Raw genomic sequence first — 20,612 nt, forward strand, 5'->3', positions numbered from 1 at the left:
CAGGTTTTCTGCTTCACTTCCTGCGTGTCATTACTGTTTTAGCCTAATGCTACAGCTCTCCACTAATCTCTTGTAATTGAAGGGTTTAAGAGATACCACTTGTGATTAATGGGACCACTCTGTCTGCCAGAAATTCTTACTTGAATCCCAGTGATCAGGCCTTGGCAGCGCCCACTCTTAGACGCACCTCTGACTGTTTCTGCAGGGAAAGATGAAAGCACTTTCTCGAGACATGTGCTGCTGATAAAACAAACAACCTGGGTCTAATTTTGATCTAAGCTTACACTCTTGTAAATCTGGCTGAACTCAGCTAGAATTAACCAAGCTTAAGAGCGGAGAGAGAATAAAAGAGGTCACTTGTTCTGCATCATTATTGTGCCTCTTCTAGGACATAAATTCACTTCTTAATTCTGCTCATGCTGAAAAATTACTGTATTTTCTCCTATGAGTTCACAGGGTCTGATTTGACAGCTTTTCAATCCAGCAGGACCTGCACTTCCTTCCCTGGGCTATCAGGTTCTACCTGCAAAGAATTGTTCTGTTCTTGAAATTTGCAGTCATTTACCTCCACAGTATTATTCCTGAGCAAGGTTTCTTCATATTTATATAGATAGATACATAGATTATGAGCATATTTAAACTATATAAACTGTTTTTCAAAAATGCACAGCTACTTTCTGTATCTTTGTATCTAATTTTATACACACACTTTTACTTTGTATATGGTGATTATTAGCATTACAAAATTACTGTTCCTTCCTGGCTACCCTTCAGTAGCATCAAGGGAGCACTGATGTGACACCACAGAGCTTCTGTACCATAAAAATAAATGCAGAGCTTTTAATTGCTTCTATTGCAATTTCTGATGCATTAACCACATTTATTTGCTTCCTCCTTTTGTATCTTGCACGTTACTATGAACACATCAACTATTTCTTGAAGATTGTATTTGCTAATTGCAAGTTTTTTTTCCTGGTAAACACTATTTGTGACCTACCATGTACTTTCTGTTATCCTCCTCAGAGGAGAAGGACAAAGGTTCAGCAGGCTCTGCAAATTTGAACAAGTGGTACATTTGGGGAGGGGAGGGAAAGAAAGAACAGAGAGCCCAGCCTCTGCAATTGACATTCTGGTGTCTCCTCTGCCTGCAGGGGTCTGTCTGCAGGACCAGAAGTGAAGTGAGTATGGAAGAGGGGAGAGGTAAGCTGTGTCAAATCTATACAAAAGACAGATAACTACAAACAGAGGCTGGAATGAGGCAACAGAAGCGATGGGGATATTATCACTTCCTTCCACTCTTGCCTGTAAGATATCATTTGGGGTTCATTTATCTAATTACTGCAAGGATAGGGCTAGACAGCTGTTGCTTTGGGCACTGTGCTTGCCTTTATGAGCTGTTTTTCTCATCAATCATTTGAGCGGCTTCTGCTGGACGTATGCTGGATAGTGGTAGGAGGCAGGAGCTGCGATGCAGTCACGGGTGAGACAGGCCAACTGAGGCTATTGAGCTGTATTAGCACTCCATCAATGTAATGGCAATCACTGGCTGCAAAAACAGCCTTATTGGAGGTTAATGAAGAGTGGGTTTTGTAATTTCTCACTGTTACAGTTGTAAATAATGGTGGCAGGCATGTATTTTTGTCTTAGCAGCCACAAAAAAAACTACAGCATCCCAAGTGCTTAAGAACATACATCTTTAGTGTGATGGATGTAAAGCTAGAACTTTGTCTACAGTGTCCAGAGAATCAAGAAATGGTCTGTTAATTATTTTGAAGGGTGTGCCTTACAGGTCATGAGACAATTAACTGATTGTGCTAAAATGAAATGTGGGCTATTAAGATAAACAGACTAAGCAAGAATGAGACAAATAGATTGCATGAGTGGACACTGTTTTAATGGAAGTTCCCTGGATAAGTTTGGGGAAAAAAAAAAAAATAACTCAAAACCCTGAGGTAAATTATGCTGATGTAAATTAGTCAGAAATGCATGTGCACAAGCCTCATTCTCAGTGCTACATTTGATATGGAAAGGGCTGTCACTGTTACTGCAAGCAGCAAAATATTGCTTTGGAAAAGCAGTGGAAACAATTGTGTCTCTGTTTCATTCTCATGATTGCTGAAACAAGCAATTAAACATTTCCTTTACTAGCTCATTAACTCCATCCTGCACAGCAGTAAAACTGATTTGCACTTCCAGCAATAACAGAAAGTAGTTTAAGTGTGTTGTAACCAAACATTAATAATATTGTTCTTATCTTAAGAACTTAACCTTATCAAATGCATGATGCACGTTTATTAATAAGCTCAGCAAAATCTGGTGTGAAATATGTTCAGGTCACAGGGCATGGATCAGTGACCTCTGTCTTGTTTATGTCAGCAGTAGCTTTGAGTTTTGATCCTGTAATTTGGTGTAGTGATGTGCACCTACGCTTCCTGAAACCAGCATCTATGTCCCATCAGCCCAGTCACTCAGCTGTCACATTGCTACTTCAGCATTTGCTAGATTACCAAATTACCATAAGGCACTGCAATTTTGCTTTGTTCTTAAAAAGAAGTCATAAGAATCATCCTGTCATGGAAGCAACCTTTCCCTAAATTTCCCCACGTGCCTTATAGGTGATAAATCCCCACGTGATCTTATAGGTGATGCTCATATCCTGCTGTAGTACAGAGAGACTAAAAGGATTTTTGCTTCATCCATTCAGAGTTTCCTGTAAGAAATCTACCAACACACTAGAACTATGCCGACTCCATTGCCACAAGGACTGGTGTGGACAGAATACAGCAGCAACATCAACAGTATGTACCTCATACATGCTCATTGATAATCAGGTTTGCTACATTACTTCTAAGAGATCCAGTTCTCCTTTCTGTGAAGCTATGGAAAAGGTGAAAGAATGTGGCTCAACAATTTTAAGCATGCAGGTTATTTCATGTCTAATTAGAGAGAGGGTGGCACCAAGGGCTTCACATTATGTTCTTTCTCAGGAGAATAAGAACTCCCAGATGAACAAGCCTCTCTGTTTTTTGTCTCAGGAAACAACAATTTCTGTGGAGGGAACTCAGATAAAAGACAAAGTTTCTCTTATGTATGCCTTTGAGAAGTCTTTTCAGTGCTACAAGGACAAAGTACATACAGGTATTGCACAGAAGATGTACAACCACAATTGTAGGCTTTTTCATTATTTATAAAGATGATCTCCACAACTGCATACAAAAGAAGATTTGCCAGTCTACACATAATGTTATACGGCATAGCACAATAAATGAGTAGCAATACAATCATATAAGGATTTACATTATTTAAGCCACGCTGAAGGAGGTGACAAATTGGAGTTTAATGCAGATAAATGTGGAAAAAGATGAGGAGAGCTTGGGAGTGGCAATTGGTAATGACAGCCAGTATACAGAAGGTATGGTTTATGGTACTGACTAGCAAAAATATTTGGGAATTCATGGAGAGAAAAAGAAATGTAAGGAAAGCAAGGGGCTGGTATTACTGGAGAGAGTCCACATGAATGGATACAGTAATGGTATTAGGTGAGATATCTAATATACACTTAGGGATTCAGAGCAGAAACCCAGTCACAAGAAGGGGAGTATAACCACCCAGCAATGCCAAACGTAGTATGAAACATTCAGTCAAGACTTCAAGGATTAGAGCTAGATACTTTAGCAAGAATTAATACAATATAACATCTTTTATTTCAACAGTAATTCCTTACTCACCTGGAATTATATGTGATCTGAACTTGACCTTTGTTAGGAACAAGCATGAAAAAAACGAAACTCAAAAAAGGAGGAAACAATAAAACCACGATTCTGAATCCCAAGCAATGAAAATGATTTATCTTATTAGTAAACCATCCACCTGAAGATGCTGCAGGGCTTTGCAATGGCTTTTGACAGAATTATGACCTATTTACAGTTACATTCATTTTCCAACTATAGAAATAAAGCATAAGAATAAAGGAATGATCCACGATCCCAGGAAATGCCTGTTTTTCCTAAACAGACTATATGAATTCTAGTTCTTCCTCTTCCTATGCCATAACCATAGGCTATAATGTTTCCCAGGGTATAAATATTACATTAAATATAACATTTTATATTATATTATATGTTATATCCTGTTTAATTCTACCTGCATGCTTCCATTTTGGCAGTGGTAAAGGGAGTCACAATAGCTACATAGCCTAAACAGCCAGGCACTTAGAATTAATGAGATCAAATTGTAACATTACATATTACCTATAATTAGAAATACATTTGCTGAACCTTAAAAGAAATTTGTGGAACAGATTTTTATGCGGGGCTTGATTCTGCAAGCCTCTGAAATGAAAAGGACTTGTCATGGTTTAATAATTTTGTAATTTTTGCTATCAGTATTCCACATCATAACATCATATTAAGCATGAATAATTTTACTGAATCTGCAACTTACGGAAGAAGACTACATCTCCCAGGGAACAACACGATAGGTCACGGGACCTGGACTCTATATTAACTCTGTCGCAGAACAGACTGAGGTCTTTCGAGTTCTGGTGTTCAGGGGAGTGTGTGGGAGCCTTCAGCCGTTCGCCTAGATTTACAGTAGGCCTCTCGGTTACGGGACTCATTCTCTCTCCTATTTTGCTTGATTCGTTAGCTCAATTTCAATTATATTATATTATATTTTATTATCCTGTATTTCGATATAGTATTTAGTAAATAAGTGTGCCTCCTTAGATCGTTGCCGCTGTTTTCTTTTCATAATTAACTTTTTCCTTTCGGCCCAGGGCCCCTCCGGGGCCCACGGCCCCCTGTCACGGGCGCAGGTGGATTTTTAGTTCAAACCGTGACAGATTTTGGTGGAGAATGCGGGCATTTTGAGTTGCTGTTTTTTTTCCTGTGTTTTCTTCTGTTGCTCTTTTAGCTTTTAACAGAGCTACGAGTTTTTTCCCTGTTAAGGAGCTATCTCGTGTTTGGGATTCTGCACCTGCGAGCTTGACCTTGAAAGTCCAGGCGGACTGCCAATACTCCGGTATATTTTATAAACACTGCTGAGCTTTGTTTTCTTTTACTTTTTTCTCTCTATTGGAGGAAAAAAGATGTTTTCTCTACTAAATTTGTTTTACCAGGGACTGTGTGCCATTGGTTCCTTTTTTGAGACGCTCCGAACATATTGGGCCATGTTTAAGCTAGCCACTTTTTCTTATGGAGCTATACAATTGTATAATGAATTGAAAGCATGGTTAGCAATGCTCACTTCGTATCTGTATACAGCTCCAGAGGGAGCAACTAATGCAACTAATTATACAGAAATGGTGATTTTTAAGCGTGCTCCTTTTTCTTTCTATGAATCCTTTATGCAGTTCTTGAATGATCAGTGGGCCACACTCTTAATCTCCCTGATCTTACTGTTGATTATTGTAATAATCTCACTCAGTATCTGGATTTATAACATCCGGAGGAAGTCTTCCCTAGAACCAGAGAATACTGAGTGGCAGGGAATTGAAGAGATTCTCAAAGGACAGACATCTTCAGTGTTATGGAGCTTCACTCCTGAACACTTGAAGAATCCTGAGAGTTTGATTGCATATTTGAGGCAGGAATGTTGTGGCTCAGGCAGATCTCAGGAGGCACAAATGATTTTGGGCCTAGCTAATGCTTATTGGGCCTTAGTCAATACCATTCCTGAGAGAGAGAGTCTTAGAGCTGAGGCAGAAAAACTTTGGACTGAGAAGGTAGAGAGAGAAAAAGCTTTTGAAGCTGAGAGAAAAGATCTCCTGTACCAACGAGACTCAATCTGGTACGAGAAAGAGAGTCTTAGAGCTGAGGCAGAAAAACTTTGGACTGAGAAGGTAGAGAGAGAAAAAGTTTTTGAAGCTGAGAGAAAAGATCTCCTGTACCAACGAGACTCAATCTGGTACGAGAAAGAGAATCTTAGAGCTGACGCAGCAAAACTTTGGGATGAGAAAAGCTCCCTGCAATCCCAACTCAACACTCTCCAGTCCGAGCACGGCGCCCTCCGGTCCGAGCACAACATTCTCCAGTCCGAGCACAGCGCCCTCCGGTCCGAGCACGACACTCTCCAGTCCGAGCACAGCGCCCTCCGGTCCGAGCACGACATTCTCCAGTCCGAGCACAGCGCCCTCCGGTCCGAGCACGACACTCTCCAGTCCGAGCACAGCGCCCTCCGGTCCGAGCACGACACTCTCCAGTCCGAGCACAGCGCCCTCCGGTCCGAGTACAACACTCTCCAGACTGAGCGCGATGCCCTCCGGACCGAGCACAATGCCCTCCAGACCGAGCACAACACTCTCCAGTCCAAGTATGACGCCGTCCAGTCTGAGTGCGGCACCCTCCAGGCCAAGCATGATGCCTTCCAATCCAACTGCGACACCCTCCAGTCCGAGCACAACACTCTTCAGTCTGTGCATAATGCCCTCCAGTCCGAGCATAACGCTCTTCAGACTGAGCACAATGCCCTCCAGACCGAGCACAACACTCTTCAGTCCGAGCACGGCGCCCTCCGGTCCGAGCACGACACTCTCCAGTCCGAGTACAGCGCCCTCCGGTCCGAGCATGACACTCTCCAGACTGAGCGCGATGCCCTCCGGTCCGAGCACGACGCTCTCCAGTCCGAGCACGGCGCCCTCCGGTCCGAGCACGACGCTCTCCAGTCCGAGCACGGCGCCCTCCGGTCCGAGCATGACACTCTCCAGACTGAGCGCGATGCCCTCCGGTCCGAGCACGACACTCTCCAGTCCGAGCACAGCGCCCTCCGGTCCAAGTATGACACTCTCCAGTCCAAACACAAAGACCTCCAGTCCGGGTACGACAATCTCCGGGCAGCGCGCAGCGCCCTCCTGAGTAGGCACAACGCTCTCCAGTCTGAGCACGACGCCCTCCAGTCTAGTTATAACGTCCTCAGGGCAGAATGCGACACCCTCAAGTCTGAACCGTATGTACTCCAACTTAACCAACCACCGGGGGCACCAGATACAATGTTGGTTGCCCCTGTAAGAGGGCGAAAAACAAAACGAGTTTCAACTCAGATAGAGAAAATGCAGAAGGAGTTAGAAGAGCGGAGGGAGTTAGGAGAGCAGGACTCAGGAGAGCAGGGGGACTCAGGAGAGCAGGGGGACTCAGGAGGTCAGGGGGACTCAGGAGAGCAGGAGGAGTCAGAAGACCAGAGGAAGTCGGCGGAGCAGAGGTTGTTAGAGCAGTATAAGAAGATGTTAGAGGAGGAGAAGAAGTCAGAGGAGCAGAGGAAGTTAGGAGAGAGAAAGTTAGGAGAGAGGAAAAAGGAGGAAGGTCGCCTGGAGGAAATAACACAAGCGTCAGAGTCAGGGTCAGAGTCAGACGAGGAGCCAAAAGCTAAATTTTCTTTACGAGAATTTCTCGAGTCCAAACTTATAGATGGGGCAGCCTCATCAACACAGCTGCCAACATTAACACCTGAGACTCCTGATAGAGCAAAAGGTGAGCAAAGTATTACGACCATTATTGATCGATCTTTTAAACTGAGTGAAATTCGAGATCTGAGAAAGGATTTCACACGTCAGCCAAAAGAAAATATGGTCACTTGGTTACTTCGCTGCTGGGACAATGGTGCCAACAGTGCGTGGCTCGATGGCAGTGAAGCTCGCCAACTGGGTAGCATTTCCAGGGACTCACGTGTGGACAGAGGTATAGGCACATGCCAAAATCGGTCCTACACCCTCTGGAAGCGGATGTTGATAGCGGTAAGAGATAGATTCCCCTTTAAACGGGACTTGGAGCCTGAGAAAAAGAAATGGACTGATATGGAGAAAGGTATCCAATTTTTGAGAGAAAGGGCTCTGGTGGAAATGCTCTACAGCCCCCAGTTCAATCGTAACAATCCAAACCAATTACATGATCCTGAAGCAGTCCACGTTCCACGCCAAATGTGGCGTGACTTTACAAAGGCAGCTCCAGAAAAGCATGCCAGTGCACTAGCATTGGTATATGGCAAAGGGGAAAGAAAGCCCCTTGTAAATGAGCTAATTAGCAGACTTCAGGAGCTTGAATTATTTATAAGCGCTACAGAAGTTAAGCTTTATACTTCAGCCATTGTCCAAATGGGAAAAAAAAATAGTGGAAAGGTTAGACAAAGTGGAGGAAACACAAAGTGATATTATTGACAAATTGGCTAATGTGCCCGATGTAGATGAATCCACGGTGGTACCAGATGATGGAAACCAGGATTTCCACGATCGCCTATTGAGAGAGCTAAACAACATGAGTTCCTCTCGACCTGCATCATCGAAAATCTCAACCATAAAAAAGAGACATCCTCGTATTCAAGCAAACGACAATGATAAGACCATACGTTTTGCTTTGTTGTATTTCTTGAGTAATCATGGGGAGGATATAAAGAAGTGGTATAACTCATCCACTTCTGCACTTCAGGCACGAGTGAAAGAATTACAATCCAAAACAACCACCAAGGTGAACTCTTCCAAACGGGGGAGAGTTCCAGTTGCTGCAAGTCAACGAGGTAAACAATAGAGGGGCCCTGCCCCCAGCCAGGGGGGGGAAAGGGACAACAGAGTATACTGGACTGTGTGGATTAAGTGGCCTGGCACATCTCAACCACAGAAATATAAAGCCTTGGTGGACACTGGTGCACAATGCACCCTAATGCCCTCAAGTCACCAAGGGACACAACCAATTTATATCCATGGAGTGACTGGGGGTTCCCAAGAATTGACTATGTTGGAGGCCGAAATAAGCCTCACTGGTAAAAACTGGCGAATGCACCCTATTGTGACTGGTCCAGAGGCTCCATGTATACTGGGAATCGATTACCTTAGGATGGGATATTTCAAGGATCCCAAGGGGTATCGATGGGCCTTTGGGATAGCTGCTGTAAACACAAATGGTGTTAAGCAGCTGTCAACTTTACCTGGTCTGTCAGATGATCCTTCTGCTGTGGGGTTGCTCCAGGTAAAAGACCAAGAGGTACCAATTGCCACCAAAGTGGTTCACAGACGGCAGTACCGCACCAATAGGGACTCATTGCTCCCCATTCAAAAGCTAATTCGCCAATTAGAAAATCAGGGAGTGATTAGCAAAACGCACTCGCCTTTTAACAGCCCCATATGGCCAGTGCGTAAAACCAGTGGGGAATGGAGGCTGACGGTAGATTACCGTGGCCTGAATGAAGTTACACCTCCATTAAGTGCTGCTGTACCAGACATGCTAGAACTCCAGTATGAATTGGAGTCAAAAGAAGCTAGGTGGTATGCCACCATTGATATTGCTAATGCCTTCTTTTCCATCCCATTGGCTGCAAAATGTAGGCCACAGTTTGCTTTTACCTGGAGAGGTATTCAGTATACCTGGAACCGTTTACCCCAGGGGTGGAAGCACAGCCCAACAATTTGCCATGGATTGATCCAAGCTGTTTTGGAACAGGGTAATGCTCCTGAGCACTTGCAGTATATTGATGACATTGTGGTGTGGGGCCATACAGCAGCAGAGGTTTCCAAGAAAGGGAAACAGATAATCCAAATTCTTTTGCAAGCTGGTTTTGCCATTAAGCGCAGCAAGGTGAAGGGGCCTGCCCAGGAAATCCAGTTCTTAGGTATAAAATGGCAAGATGGACGTCGTCACATCCCAGCAGATGTGATTGACAAAATCACTGCTATGTCTCCGCCCACAAATAAAACAGAGACCCAATCTTTTCTGGGAGTAGTGGGCTTTTGGAGAATGCATGTCCCAAACTACAGCCACATAGTGAGCCCTCTCTATCAAGTAACACGGAAGAAGAATAATTTCTCATGGGGTCCTGAGCAGCAGCAGGCTTTTGAGCAGATAAAACAAGAAATAGCCCGTGCCGTGGCCTTGGGGCCAGTACGGACGGGACAGGATGTGAAGAACATCCTCTACACTGCTGCTGGAGAGAAAGGTCCCACCTGGAGTTTGTGGCAAAGAGCCTCAGGAGAGACCCGAGGCCGACCCCTAGGATTTTGGAGTCGAGCATATAAAGGGTCTGAGGAGCGCTACACTCCAACTGAGAAGGAGATCTTAGCCGTGTATGAGGGGGTTCGGGCTGCTTCTGAAGTAGTTGGGACAGAGGTTCAGCTTCTTCTAGCACCTCGCTTGCCAGTAATAAACTGGATGTTTAAAGGACAGGTTCCCTCCACCCATCATGCTACTGATGCCACTTGGAGTAAGTGGATTTCATTAATTACTCAACGAGCTCGAATGGGAAAACTCAGCCGTCCTGGAATTCTAGAAGTGATCATGGACTGGCCTGAGAGTAAAAAAATTGAAACACCACCTACAGAAGAGGTATCACGTGCTAAAGAGGCACCACCATACAATGAGCTACCAGAAAACGAAAAGAAATTTGCCCTATTCACAGACGGATCATGTCGTATTGTAGGGAAGCATCGCAGATGGAAAGCTGCTGTATGGAGCCCCACACGACAAGTTGCAGAGGCCACTGAAGGTAAAGGAGAATCAAGTCAATTCGCAGAGGTAAAGGCTGTTCAGCTAGCTTTAGATGTAGCTGAACGGGAGAGGTGGCCAATGCTTCATCTTTATACTGATTCATGGATGGTGGCAAATGCCTTATGGGGGTGGTTGCAACAGTGGGAAAATGATAATTGGCAACGAAAGGGTAAACCTGTTTGGGCTGCTGAACTGTGGAAAGACATTGCTGCCCGAATAAGGAACATTGCTGTAAAGGTGCGCCATGTAGATGCTCATGTACCTAAAAGCAAGGCTACTGAAGAACATAAAAATAACCATCAGGTTGATCGAGCTGCCAAAATTGAGGTGGCTCAAATAGACTTGGACTGGCAGAACAAGGGTGAATTATTCCTAGCTCGGTGGGCCCACGAGACTTCAGGTCATCAAGGAAGGGATGCAACATATAAGTGGGCCAGAGACCGAGGGGTGGACTTAACTATGGATGCTATTTCTCAAGTAATTCATGATTGTGAAACATGCGCCATAATTAAACAAGCCAAGAGGATGAAACCTATTTGGGGGGAAGGGCGATGGCAAAAGTATAAATATGGAGAGGCATGGCAGGTTGATTATATCACCTTGCCACGATCTCGCAATGGTAAGCGTTATGTACTCACCATGGTGGAGGCAACCACTGGGTGGCTCGAAACATACGCAGTACCCCATGCTACCGCCCGAAACACCATATTAGGGTTGGAAAAGCAAATCCTGTGGCGGCATGGCACTCCAGAAAGAATTGAATCAGATAATGGGACCCATTTTAAAAATTCCCTTGTAACCACTTGGGCCAAAAATCATGGCATTGAGTGGATTTACCATATTCCCTATCATGCACCAGCTTCTGGTAAGATTGAACGATTCAATGGGTTGTTGAAAACTATGTTGAAAGCAATGGGTGGCGGAACGTATAAAAATTGGGAGAACCATTTAGCAGAAGCCACCTGGTTGGTCAACACTCGAGGATCTAGTAATCGTAATGGTCCTAACCAATCCAGCTCCCTACGTACCGTGGAGGGAGATAAGGTTCCTGTAGTACACATAAAGAGTGTGTTGGGAAAAACAGTTTGGGTCCTTCCAGCGTCTGGAAAGGGCAAACCTCTCCGGGGTACTGTCTTTGCCCAGGGACCTGGGTGCACATGGTGGGTGATGGACAAAAATGGGAATGTTCAATGTGTACCACAAGGGAATTTGATGTTGGGGGAGTGCAGCCAATGATTTTCCTGTAGATATATAGGTAGAGTCTCAGAAAATATTTCAATTAGGTACAGAATAGTTCAATTAGGTATAGGACTTAAGATAGAGTGGATTAATGTTAAGGAAACACTTTTTCTCTATATACCTTAATTAGGCATTCTGTAAGCAAGTTTTCCATCTGGACTCTATATCCTGCACTGGCCATGCATGTGTAGAGCACACATGGAAAGAAGTATAAGTCAAAAGGAAATCTGCTGTGGTGGCTGGGAAGGGATGAGTGCACCTTGATGTGGGGGACGCCCTACTAGCACTGCCTTTCCCCCTCTACCGCTGACATGTTTTCCTTTTTCTGGCAGTTTTGCCATTTTCTCAAAATTAATAAATAGTAGGTTAGGTTATAGAGTTTTGTTCTCAACTTAGGGATTTGTATGGAATAAATATAAATTGTTGAGAAAAATAAGGTTGCTGATTATTCACAATTATACATATGAGTGTGTATGTATGTATAAACATAATGTAATGATGTAGAATAAGGGGTGGAAAAAAAAAATTTACTGTGTTTGGGACAAAAGACTCTATAAGCTGTATAAAGGTTCACATAAATCAGAAACACAGTAACATACCATCTCCAAAAGGGACTGATTCTGAGAGCTTCCCACTGCTGCAGGCTGCTTTGACATCCCACTGGTTCACTGTGCCTGGCCAATACTCCCACGGCTCACCATGCTACTTGGTCCATTTCCTTCACTCTGCGCCACACAAAGACACAAGCTGGGGGGAACTCATACTGTCAGGGGAAAGCCACAGGCCATGATGGTCCACCTTGGGGATCTTGTGCTCTGCACCAAGTCTACAGCCCGTTAGGGACATGCCATTCCTTTTAGGCCTGGAGAGAGGAGTACTCCCCAAAAGTCTCCATTGGGTACATACAACTTCTCAAGGTGCTTTGCTCAGCTCCTCCAGATCCCCTTGCTGATGCTCCCTTCCTCAGCTATTTTTAAAATAACCTTCACAAGCTGAAGCCTCACTCAGACATGGGATTTCTACACGATCCTCCTTCTGTCTGCAGCTAGATAAGCTATCCATGAATATGAAGGAGGAAGTCTGAGGGAGGGATTGTATTGTCAGTGAGATATATTTCTAGTCTCTCATCTTATCACACCCCTGGGTGTGCATCCTTAGGCTGCATTCACACCTCCAGGTAGTAACAGGAAACTATCAGACTTCTATTTTTAGTATTTCTCTTTGTTCCATGTTTTTTACTCTTTAACTGCCCACTCTTCCATTTTTCACTTGGTGCTCTCATAATCACTGTTTTTCCCTCTTCCCCAGCTCCATCCACATTTGAAGCTTTAAGTATTAGGAACAGCAGCCAGGAATAAAGTTCAGGAAAAAAATAATGAAAAAGACAGCAACCTCGAATTGACATTACCTAAGAAAACTCTCCTAGCCATCGGCAGTTTACAACTTAGAAACATTGTGAGCAGGAACCCTTAGCGACTCTCAGTGACTTCTGCTTCCCTGAATTCCTTGTTATTTTTTGGGATCGACAAGCTTCTAGCACTCTCAACATCTTCTGCCAAGGATTCCTGTGCCTTATCTACATCTCTCTCTCCTTTTTGTTTAGTGTGCTGCCTGCTTACTTTATTTGATGTCGCCCAGTTCTTTCAATTGGGAAAGGGAACTGCCTTAGGCTGTGGAGGAGAGGAGAGGAGAGGAGAGGGAGAGGAGAGGGAGAGGAGAGGGAGAGGAGAGGGAGAGGAGAGGGAGAGGAGAGGGGAGAAAAAACTAATTAGGAACCTCCAGGGGAGAACTAAATAAAAATGGTACTTCGACAAATGTAGTTTGCCTCATGGCATAGGGAGCCACTGACTTCTTTCACGCATAGTTGTGATTAACAGCACAGCACTGCTACTGACACTTACTTGATGAAAACATTTCTGTGGCAGCAAGAAACAGCCAACAATGTACCCATGCGCCTGGTGACTCTTACCACTAATGATCTCATCCACTGCTCTCTGCCCTGTTAAATGCTTTAACATAAATAAACACAAAACACAACATAAATAATGGTTGTGTTTGTGAATGAACTGGTAACTATAACCACTTGCCCTACTATGAATATTTAGTGCTTGTTCACAGTCTTTGTGCGTGCCCTTAGAAGACATTCTGCAATCTTAATTCAAGCAAAACTTCCATTGTTTTCAACTTTAAATGCTATTTCCTGACTTTTGCACACTTAACCATGCAACCTTAACATTGCTTTAATGCTGATGTTCACCAACAGTGTAATTTATTATGGTATGTGTAGGTTAAGGACTGTGTAATCTTGCAAGCAAGTAGCAGCCTTTAATGAATGGCACCTGATCAATAATGCAGAATTCAACATTTGAGAATAAATAAAAACCCTTTTTCATGAGGGGTGTCTGTACAAAATGTCAAAACCATTTGTCAAGGGTCCAGACTGATAGCCTGCAGCTGCTGTTCATAAGAACTGTAAAAAAAGAGTTTTGCTGAGACCTGCAAATATGTTTTTCTTTATTCTGAGCATAATTAGCTTCTTCCATAACCAAAACACAAAATAAGGACTTATTGAGTGTGAACACTATGGTTATTACCAGGGGTTTTTAAAGCAAAACTGCCATACTACTACTTTGTCTCTTAAGTTCCTAGTTATAAGAGATATATCAATCTGTCTTGTTTTCCAGGTGTGGCTTTAAAACATCTCTCACTGTAGATGCAGACAGGCTGAGCTGCTTAATACAAATGCAAAAATGCATTCATATTCAGGTTTCAAAACCTTAACAAGGCAATTGGACAAACATTTCAACCCAAGAGAATGGTAAAAACGCTTACTCTTCCTGATAGCTAGGTGAAGCAAGTCTCAAAGGAGAAAGTAGTTTTGACTGTTAGGAAAAGCTTATGTTTTTCCTAGTAAATGATCTAACAGAGAAGCATATGGCAGTTCTAATTCCTTTGCTGATAACGTACATCCAGCAATAGCAATTGTTAAGTGCCACAGCCACCACTGATAAACATGAGCAAGATGATGAAAGCAGAAGTTCACTGAAGTTTGCTTCAGTCCTACAGAGCATAAAGAATGTAGTCATAGGCGCCAAAGTGATCCTGTCTTGTCAGTTCCTAAATCTAGTCTGACCCGTTTTCTAGATATCTTACTGACTTGAATAGTTAAATCTGTAATCTTATTCTAGATGCTCCGAACCCAAGCAAGGCTCCTCGCATTGCAACTATTGCCAGCATGGAGCATCACCCATGGAGAGTTTCTAAAGATCAAGCTTGTGATGACTCAGGAGTCACTCAGGAAGCCTTTATCCTTAGCTAGCCTGAACTACACTAATGGTTTATTTTTTCCTGACGCAGTCAGAACGAAAAATCTGGTGGTATATAAGAACAAGTACAGGACCTTGGTGAAACTGGGCAGGCTGCACTTCTATGACTCCATCCTCCTTGGAGATGGGAGACAGAGCCAGGTGCTTAATCTCCTCTGTGCTCTTATCAATTCTAGTCTGATGTCACCAGGAGACAAGAATGAGGCTCAGCATTCTCAGAACTGAGTTCCCTTGATTTAGAGCTGTTGGTGCCTTTGGTGGGTAACAATTCCTGCAGAGACATCTCATCTCTACTGATACCAGTGGAGATATCTCAGCTATCACACTGAAGAATTTCTTTCTAAATCCACCTCTTTAAAAGACCCTTTTTCACCTGCTATAAAAATTCCTATGGTAACACTGCTATTTGTCATGGGTGGCACCGCATGCCAGACAATGGCTATGAAAGTAACAGTCAGTGCACAGGTTTCACAAATGATGGAAGCAACTAGCCTTCTCTCTAGCAATAAAAGGATCTTTCATTTTAAGATAATTCATCTTCCATGCTTGTCACTACTGTAACTTACTATCGAGGAAGAAATGATCTTTGATGCCTTGTAACATTCTGTCATTCAGCACAAAGTAGAGAGATTAATGAAGACAAAAATAAGGTTGTTTCTTTTTTTTTCTTTTAAGAGCCATCTTCCCACAATAGATTAGGGGATAGACAGAACAAACAAGCAAGGTGAAATACATCAGAAAGATAAAAGGGAGAAGATACCACAACAAATAACACAGTGATTCTTAATGTGCAGCATAAAATGAATCTTGATGAAATATTCACACTCCAAATCTAAAAGTGATCCTCAGTCAGTGCTGAATAGTAGGTATCGAAACAGCTCTACTGCCTGTCTGGTGAAGGTCTGGTGTGGTTTAACACCACAAAGCCAGAACAAGGTATATCTTGAAGTGACACAGATTGATCATTTACACCAACATGAAGTGTGAGAAACACAGAAAGAGAGCATGGCCAGGTTTGGGACAAGATCCAAAAGAGAGGCATGCCAACCACAACAATATTCAGATTTTTCACTGGTGGAGCCAAAGCCAAAACTTGGATCAACTTAGATTTTCCTCATTTCTTTCACTACATAAAATCCTTCCAAATAGTTCCTGGAATTGGCAATACCACACTTAGACAGAATGAACCAAATATCTGTCCAGCTGGAAAGCCTAAGGTACAGTTGCAGACACAAGGACAAGTGTTATAATGAAAAATCAACAATGTGGATTTTTAATTGGAGCCACTTGTCTGTATCCCTTGTTGACCAGCATTATAGCTGTACAATCATCCCTTCTTTTTTTTTTTTAAAGAAGGTCATCATAGCACTCACCTGGGAGGCAAACTTTGCATCTCTGTGCTTATTTCTTTAATAGCCCCATGCTTTTTATTCTTACGTAGTATCTTTGCTATACAAGGTTAAAGAAGTATACATACAAATCTTGTTTTGGAAAGAGGGCATCTTTGTTTTTGATATAATTATATCTGCTTTTGATTCAGATGCTCACTAACACAGACCCTGCTGTTCACAAACAGAGAAGGTTTCGTGGGAGATGTGGAGGTTGGGGGCTGTATTGGACAGAGTAATCATAAAATGGTACATTTATCAATTATTGGTGGGGCCAGGAGGGGAAGCAGCAAAACTGCTACCTTGGACTTCCAGAGGGTGGACTGAATTGTTCAGAAGACTAGGAGGAGGAGTCCCCTGGGGTTCAGTCTTAGAGAGTAGAGGGGTTCAAGACAGCTGGTCACCCTTCAAGAAGGAAGTCTTAAAGGTGCAGGAACAGGCTGTCCCCTTGAGCTGCAAAATGAGACGGCAGGGAAGATGACCAATGTGGTTGAATAGGGAGCTATTCTTAAGGCTCTGGGAGAAAAAGAGAATCTACCTCCTGTGGAAGAAGGGACGGGCAACTCAGAAGAGATGTTGTTAAGATGTGTAGAGAGAAAATCAGAAAGGCAAAAGCCCAGCTGGAACTCAACCTAGCCACTGGGGTAAAAAGGAACAAGAAACTCTTTTACAAATACATCAACAGTAACAAAAGGACTAAGGAGAATCACCATTCTTTACTGGTTTAGACTGGGAATGTGACCACTGAGGATAAGGAAAAGGCAGAGGTTCTGAATGCCTTCTTTATGTCTGTCTTTAAAGATCAGACCAGTTAACCTCAGGGTACTCCGCTCTCTCACCTGGTAGTCTTGGCTGGGGAGCAGACTAAACCACCCATGATTCAGGAGGAAACAGAGTCCTACTACTCCAAATGGACTACCACAAGTCCACGGGTCCGGATGAGATTCACCTGAGAGTGCCGAGCTGCTTTCTATTCTCTATCAGCTCTCCTTATCGACTGGTGAGGTCCTAAAAGACTGGAGTCTTGCCAATTTGATTTTCATCTACAAGAAGGGTTGTAAGGAGGACCTGGGGAATTACAGGCCTGTTAACCTGACCTTGGTGCCAGGGAAGGTTATGGAAAAGATTGTCATGAGGGAGATCACATGGCATGTGCGGGACAACTCGGGGATCAGGCCTAGCCAGCATGGGTTCACAAAGTGTAGGTCCTGTTTGACCAATCTCATCTCCTTCTACGATCTAGTGACCTGTCTGGTGGATGTGTTGATGTGGTCTACCTAGACTTCAGCAAAGCCTTTGACACCGTCTCCCACAGTATTCTCCTGCAAAAGCTGGCAGCCTGTGGCTTGGACATGTACACCCTTGGCTGGGTAAGGAACTGACTGGAGAGCCAGACCCAGAGAGAGGTGGTGAATGGAGCTAAATCCATACTGGAGCTGGTCAAGGTGTGTTTCAACGTTGTGTTGAGGGACATGTTTTAGTGAGAACTATTAGTGATGGGTGGATGGTTGGACTGGATGATCTTGTAGGTCTTTTCCAACCTTGTTGATTCTGTGAAATGCTAATCTATCATGGTTCATACAATCTTGTGTATAGCACTATCCTTACTATATTTCTGTTAAATACTACATCTTACATGACTGCATGTGAACGTTCATTAGCTAATATTAAGTACAATTTATGATAAGAACACTGCATGCAACGTCACCGAATCAAAGGATACTCACTCTGCCATTACTTCCCAGCAGTTTTTCTAGATGTTGCAAGAAACGTGTTCTCCATCAAGATGTTTGAGGACATCCATTCATTGTATAACACAGAGTAAGTTTCAGTGGACTGACTAACTCTGGATGTCCTCGGTACTGTAGGATTCAGTAAACCTCTCAATATTATTTTAATTAAGCTGTTATAGTCTATCATGTCAAAACACAAAAATAGAGATTATATAAAACTACATTAGGGGACCTCACAAAGCCCTGATTAATGGCCTGATAGGTTGTAAAATGAATCCGAACTGTAAATTTATACCGAGGGCTTTTCTAAAATGTGAATTATTGACTTGACAGATTGTAATAACTCTTTCCAAACTGTTTTGGTCTCTGATTCAAATCTTTTCTGTACAGCTCACTGACACACAGTAAGTCTAATTTACTATGTCTCTTACTGTATGAACATCCACAGACCATAACACTCTAGAATATATTCAAAAAAATTGCAAGCAATCAAAGAGACAAAAGCATAACAAAGATGTCATTTATCTACAACAAATTCCAAATAAGGATAACTTAGTATCACTCACAATAGCTTGCCCGGCAGAAAGGTTTCTAACATTTATAAGATACACCAACACCTGAATATGATACATGAAGTCTGTTCTACACATCTACTACCTTGGTTCTCCAGTGATTTGAGCAACCTGGTCTAGAGGGAGGTGTCCCTGCCTATAGCAGGATGGTTGGAACTATTTGATCTTAAAGGTCCCTTCCAACCCAAACCATCCTACGATTTGCTGTTTCAGTAAGTCATTATTTTCTATAGCCTTCATATAGGAGACTTAGTACCTAGCAGATTACATTTAAAATGTTATATTAATATATGCCTCATAAAAACACTGGAGTCCACAAACTTCTATAAATCATAATATATAAATCATAATGCAAACTATATGTTCATAAGTATAGCATAATCTTGTAATAAAAGCACTCTACCTATAGAATACTGTAAACTTGCTTTTTTCTTCAAAAGATAAGATCAAATTTCAAACAATTTAATCCATTTTTAAATAATCTGACTTAGTGATTACTGAGGACTAGCATAACTGACATAGCAGTGAAGAGTTATTCATAAATATCACAACTAATATAAAAAAATGACATAGGATAATTAATAGAACCGGACCTACTAACTGAGCGTGTATTAAAAAAGTTAAATACCAGAAGTATAAAGTAAAACCCAGGTGAAAAAAATACTATTTTAAAAAACTTTATATTAAACTTAATAAAAATGGAGGAAAATAAGACTGAGCAAGTTGATGTCTATAAAGAGGCTTATGTCTATGCACATAATTATGTCTTTTTGAAGTAGTATTACATGTATTTTGTAGGGCTAATCTACACTTTGTCAGTCTCTAGAGACGCATATTCAAAATCTATATATACCTAACACATTTCCCCATTAATAAAACCAATTTATCATCTTAGGATGAAACAACATGAGCTAAATAAAAACTATCCCCAAAATCCAGCTTAAAAAACAAGATATTTTTCTGTGCAGAAAACTCTGAATAGGAACTGGTATACATGGCATACTAACCCAAGCCTACATTTTTCAGAGGGTCTGAAAACAGGCATGTTTTTCATGTGTAAACCTAGAAAAGCATATTGAAATCTCTATTATATAGCCTTTGCAAATACTGCACAAGAAGGATCTTACGTTGATCAGCCTGGCTGTGCGGATACCTCCTTGCCGCATTCCAGCATTAAGAGGGAGCTTATAAGCAAAAAGGAAATCAAGTTTTTGCATGAGTAAATAGTTATAGGAAAACGTGGAATGGTTTTCAATTAAAAGAAGGGAGATTTAAATTAGGTGTCGAGAAGTTCTTTACTAAGAGAGTGGTGAGGAGCTGGAACAGGTTGCCCAGAGAGGTTGTAGATGCTCCATCCCTGGGGGTGTTTAAGGCCAGGCTGGATGGGGCACTGGGCAGTCTGATCTAGTACTTGAGCTAGTAGCTGGCAATCCTGCCTGTGGCAGGGGTTTGGAACCTGACGGTCCTTGAGGACCCTTCCAAACCAAGCCATTCTATGATGCTATTATAAGAATAAAAACATAGGAACATACAGAACTGTTATAAAGAAAAATGACAGATAGATAACGTAAAATCTTTTAAAAATTCTAGTTAGTACTTATGCACAGACAAGCCAAAATATACAAGATGAAATCCTGGCCACAGTGATTTTAACTACAGGCAAGACAGATAATCATAGGATTTCATCAGTGTAACTCTTGAAGACTAACAGGACCTTATGAGACTATAAAGAAAAGATTCTACTGCAAATAATGAATAAAAAATACAAAAGGAAGACTGTATTCAGAATACTTCCTCAAAATGGGTTCCTCTCAATACAAGGAAAACATATAAGACCAGTCAAACTCTTTAGAAAAAGAAGAGTATCTGGAGATGGGGACTGACAAGG

At 42.4% G+C, this 20,612-nt stretch overlaps 1 protein-coding gene across 3 annotated transcripts in view; it reads right to left on the bottom strand.

Moving 5' to 3' along the window:
* Positions 1-20,612, bottom strand: part of KIF26B (kinesin family member 26B) — a 253,708-nt gene that overhangs the window by 62,240 nt on the left and 170,856 nt on the right. Inside the window, exon 1 of one of the 3 annotated variants that reach the window (XM_085543308.1) lies at positions 12,305-12,377. The exons of the other annotated variants lie outside the window; for them this stretch is intronic. Within the exon in view, the coding sequence (XP_085399434.1) occupies positions 12,305-12,361 (57 nt within the window). The 5' untranslated portion in view covers positions 12,362-12,377. Of the gene's footprint in view, positions 1-12,304; positions 12,378-20,612 lie in introns of those variants that run through there. 3 annotated transcript variants of the gene reach the window in all.

This window comes from Coturnix japonica, chromosome 3, assembly GCF_054131305.1.
Source record: "Coturnix japonica strain WE chromosome 3, WE-NBRP24, whole genome shotgun sequence".
In the NCBI taxonomy this organism is placed as follows: domain Eukaryota; kingdom Metazoa; phylum Chordata; class Aves; order Galliformes; family Phasianidae; genus Coturnix; species Coturnix japonica.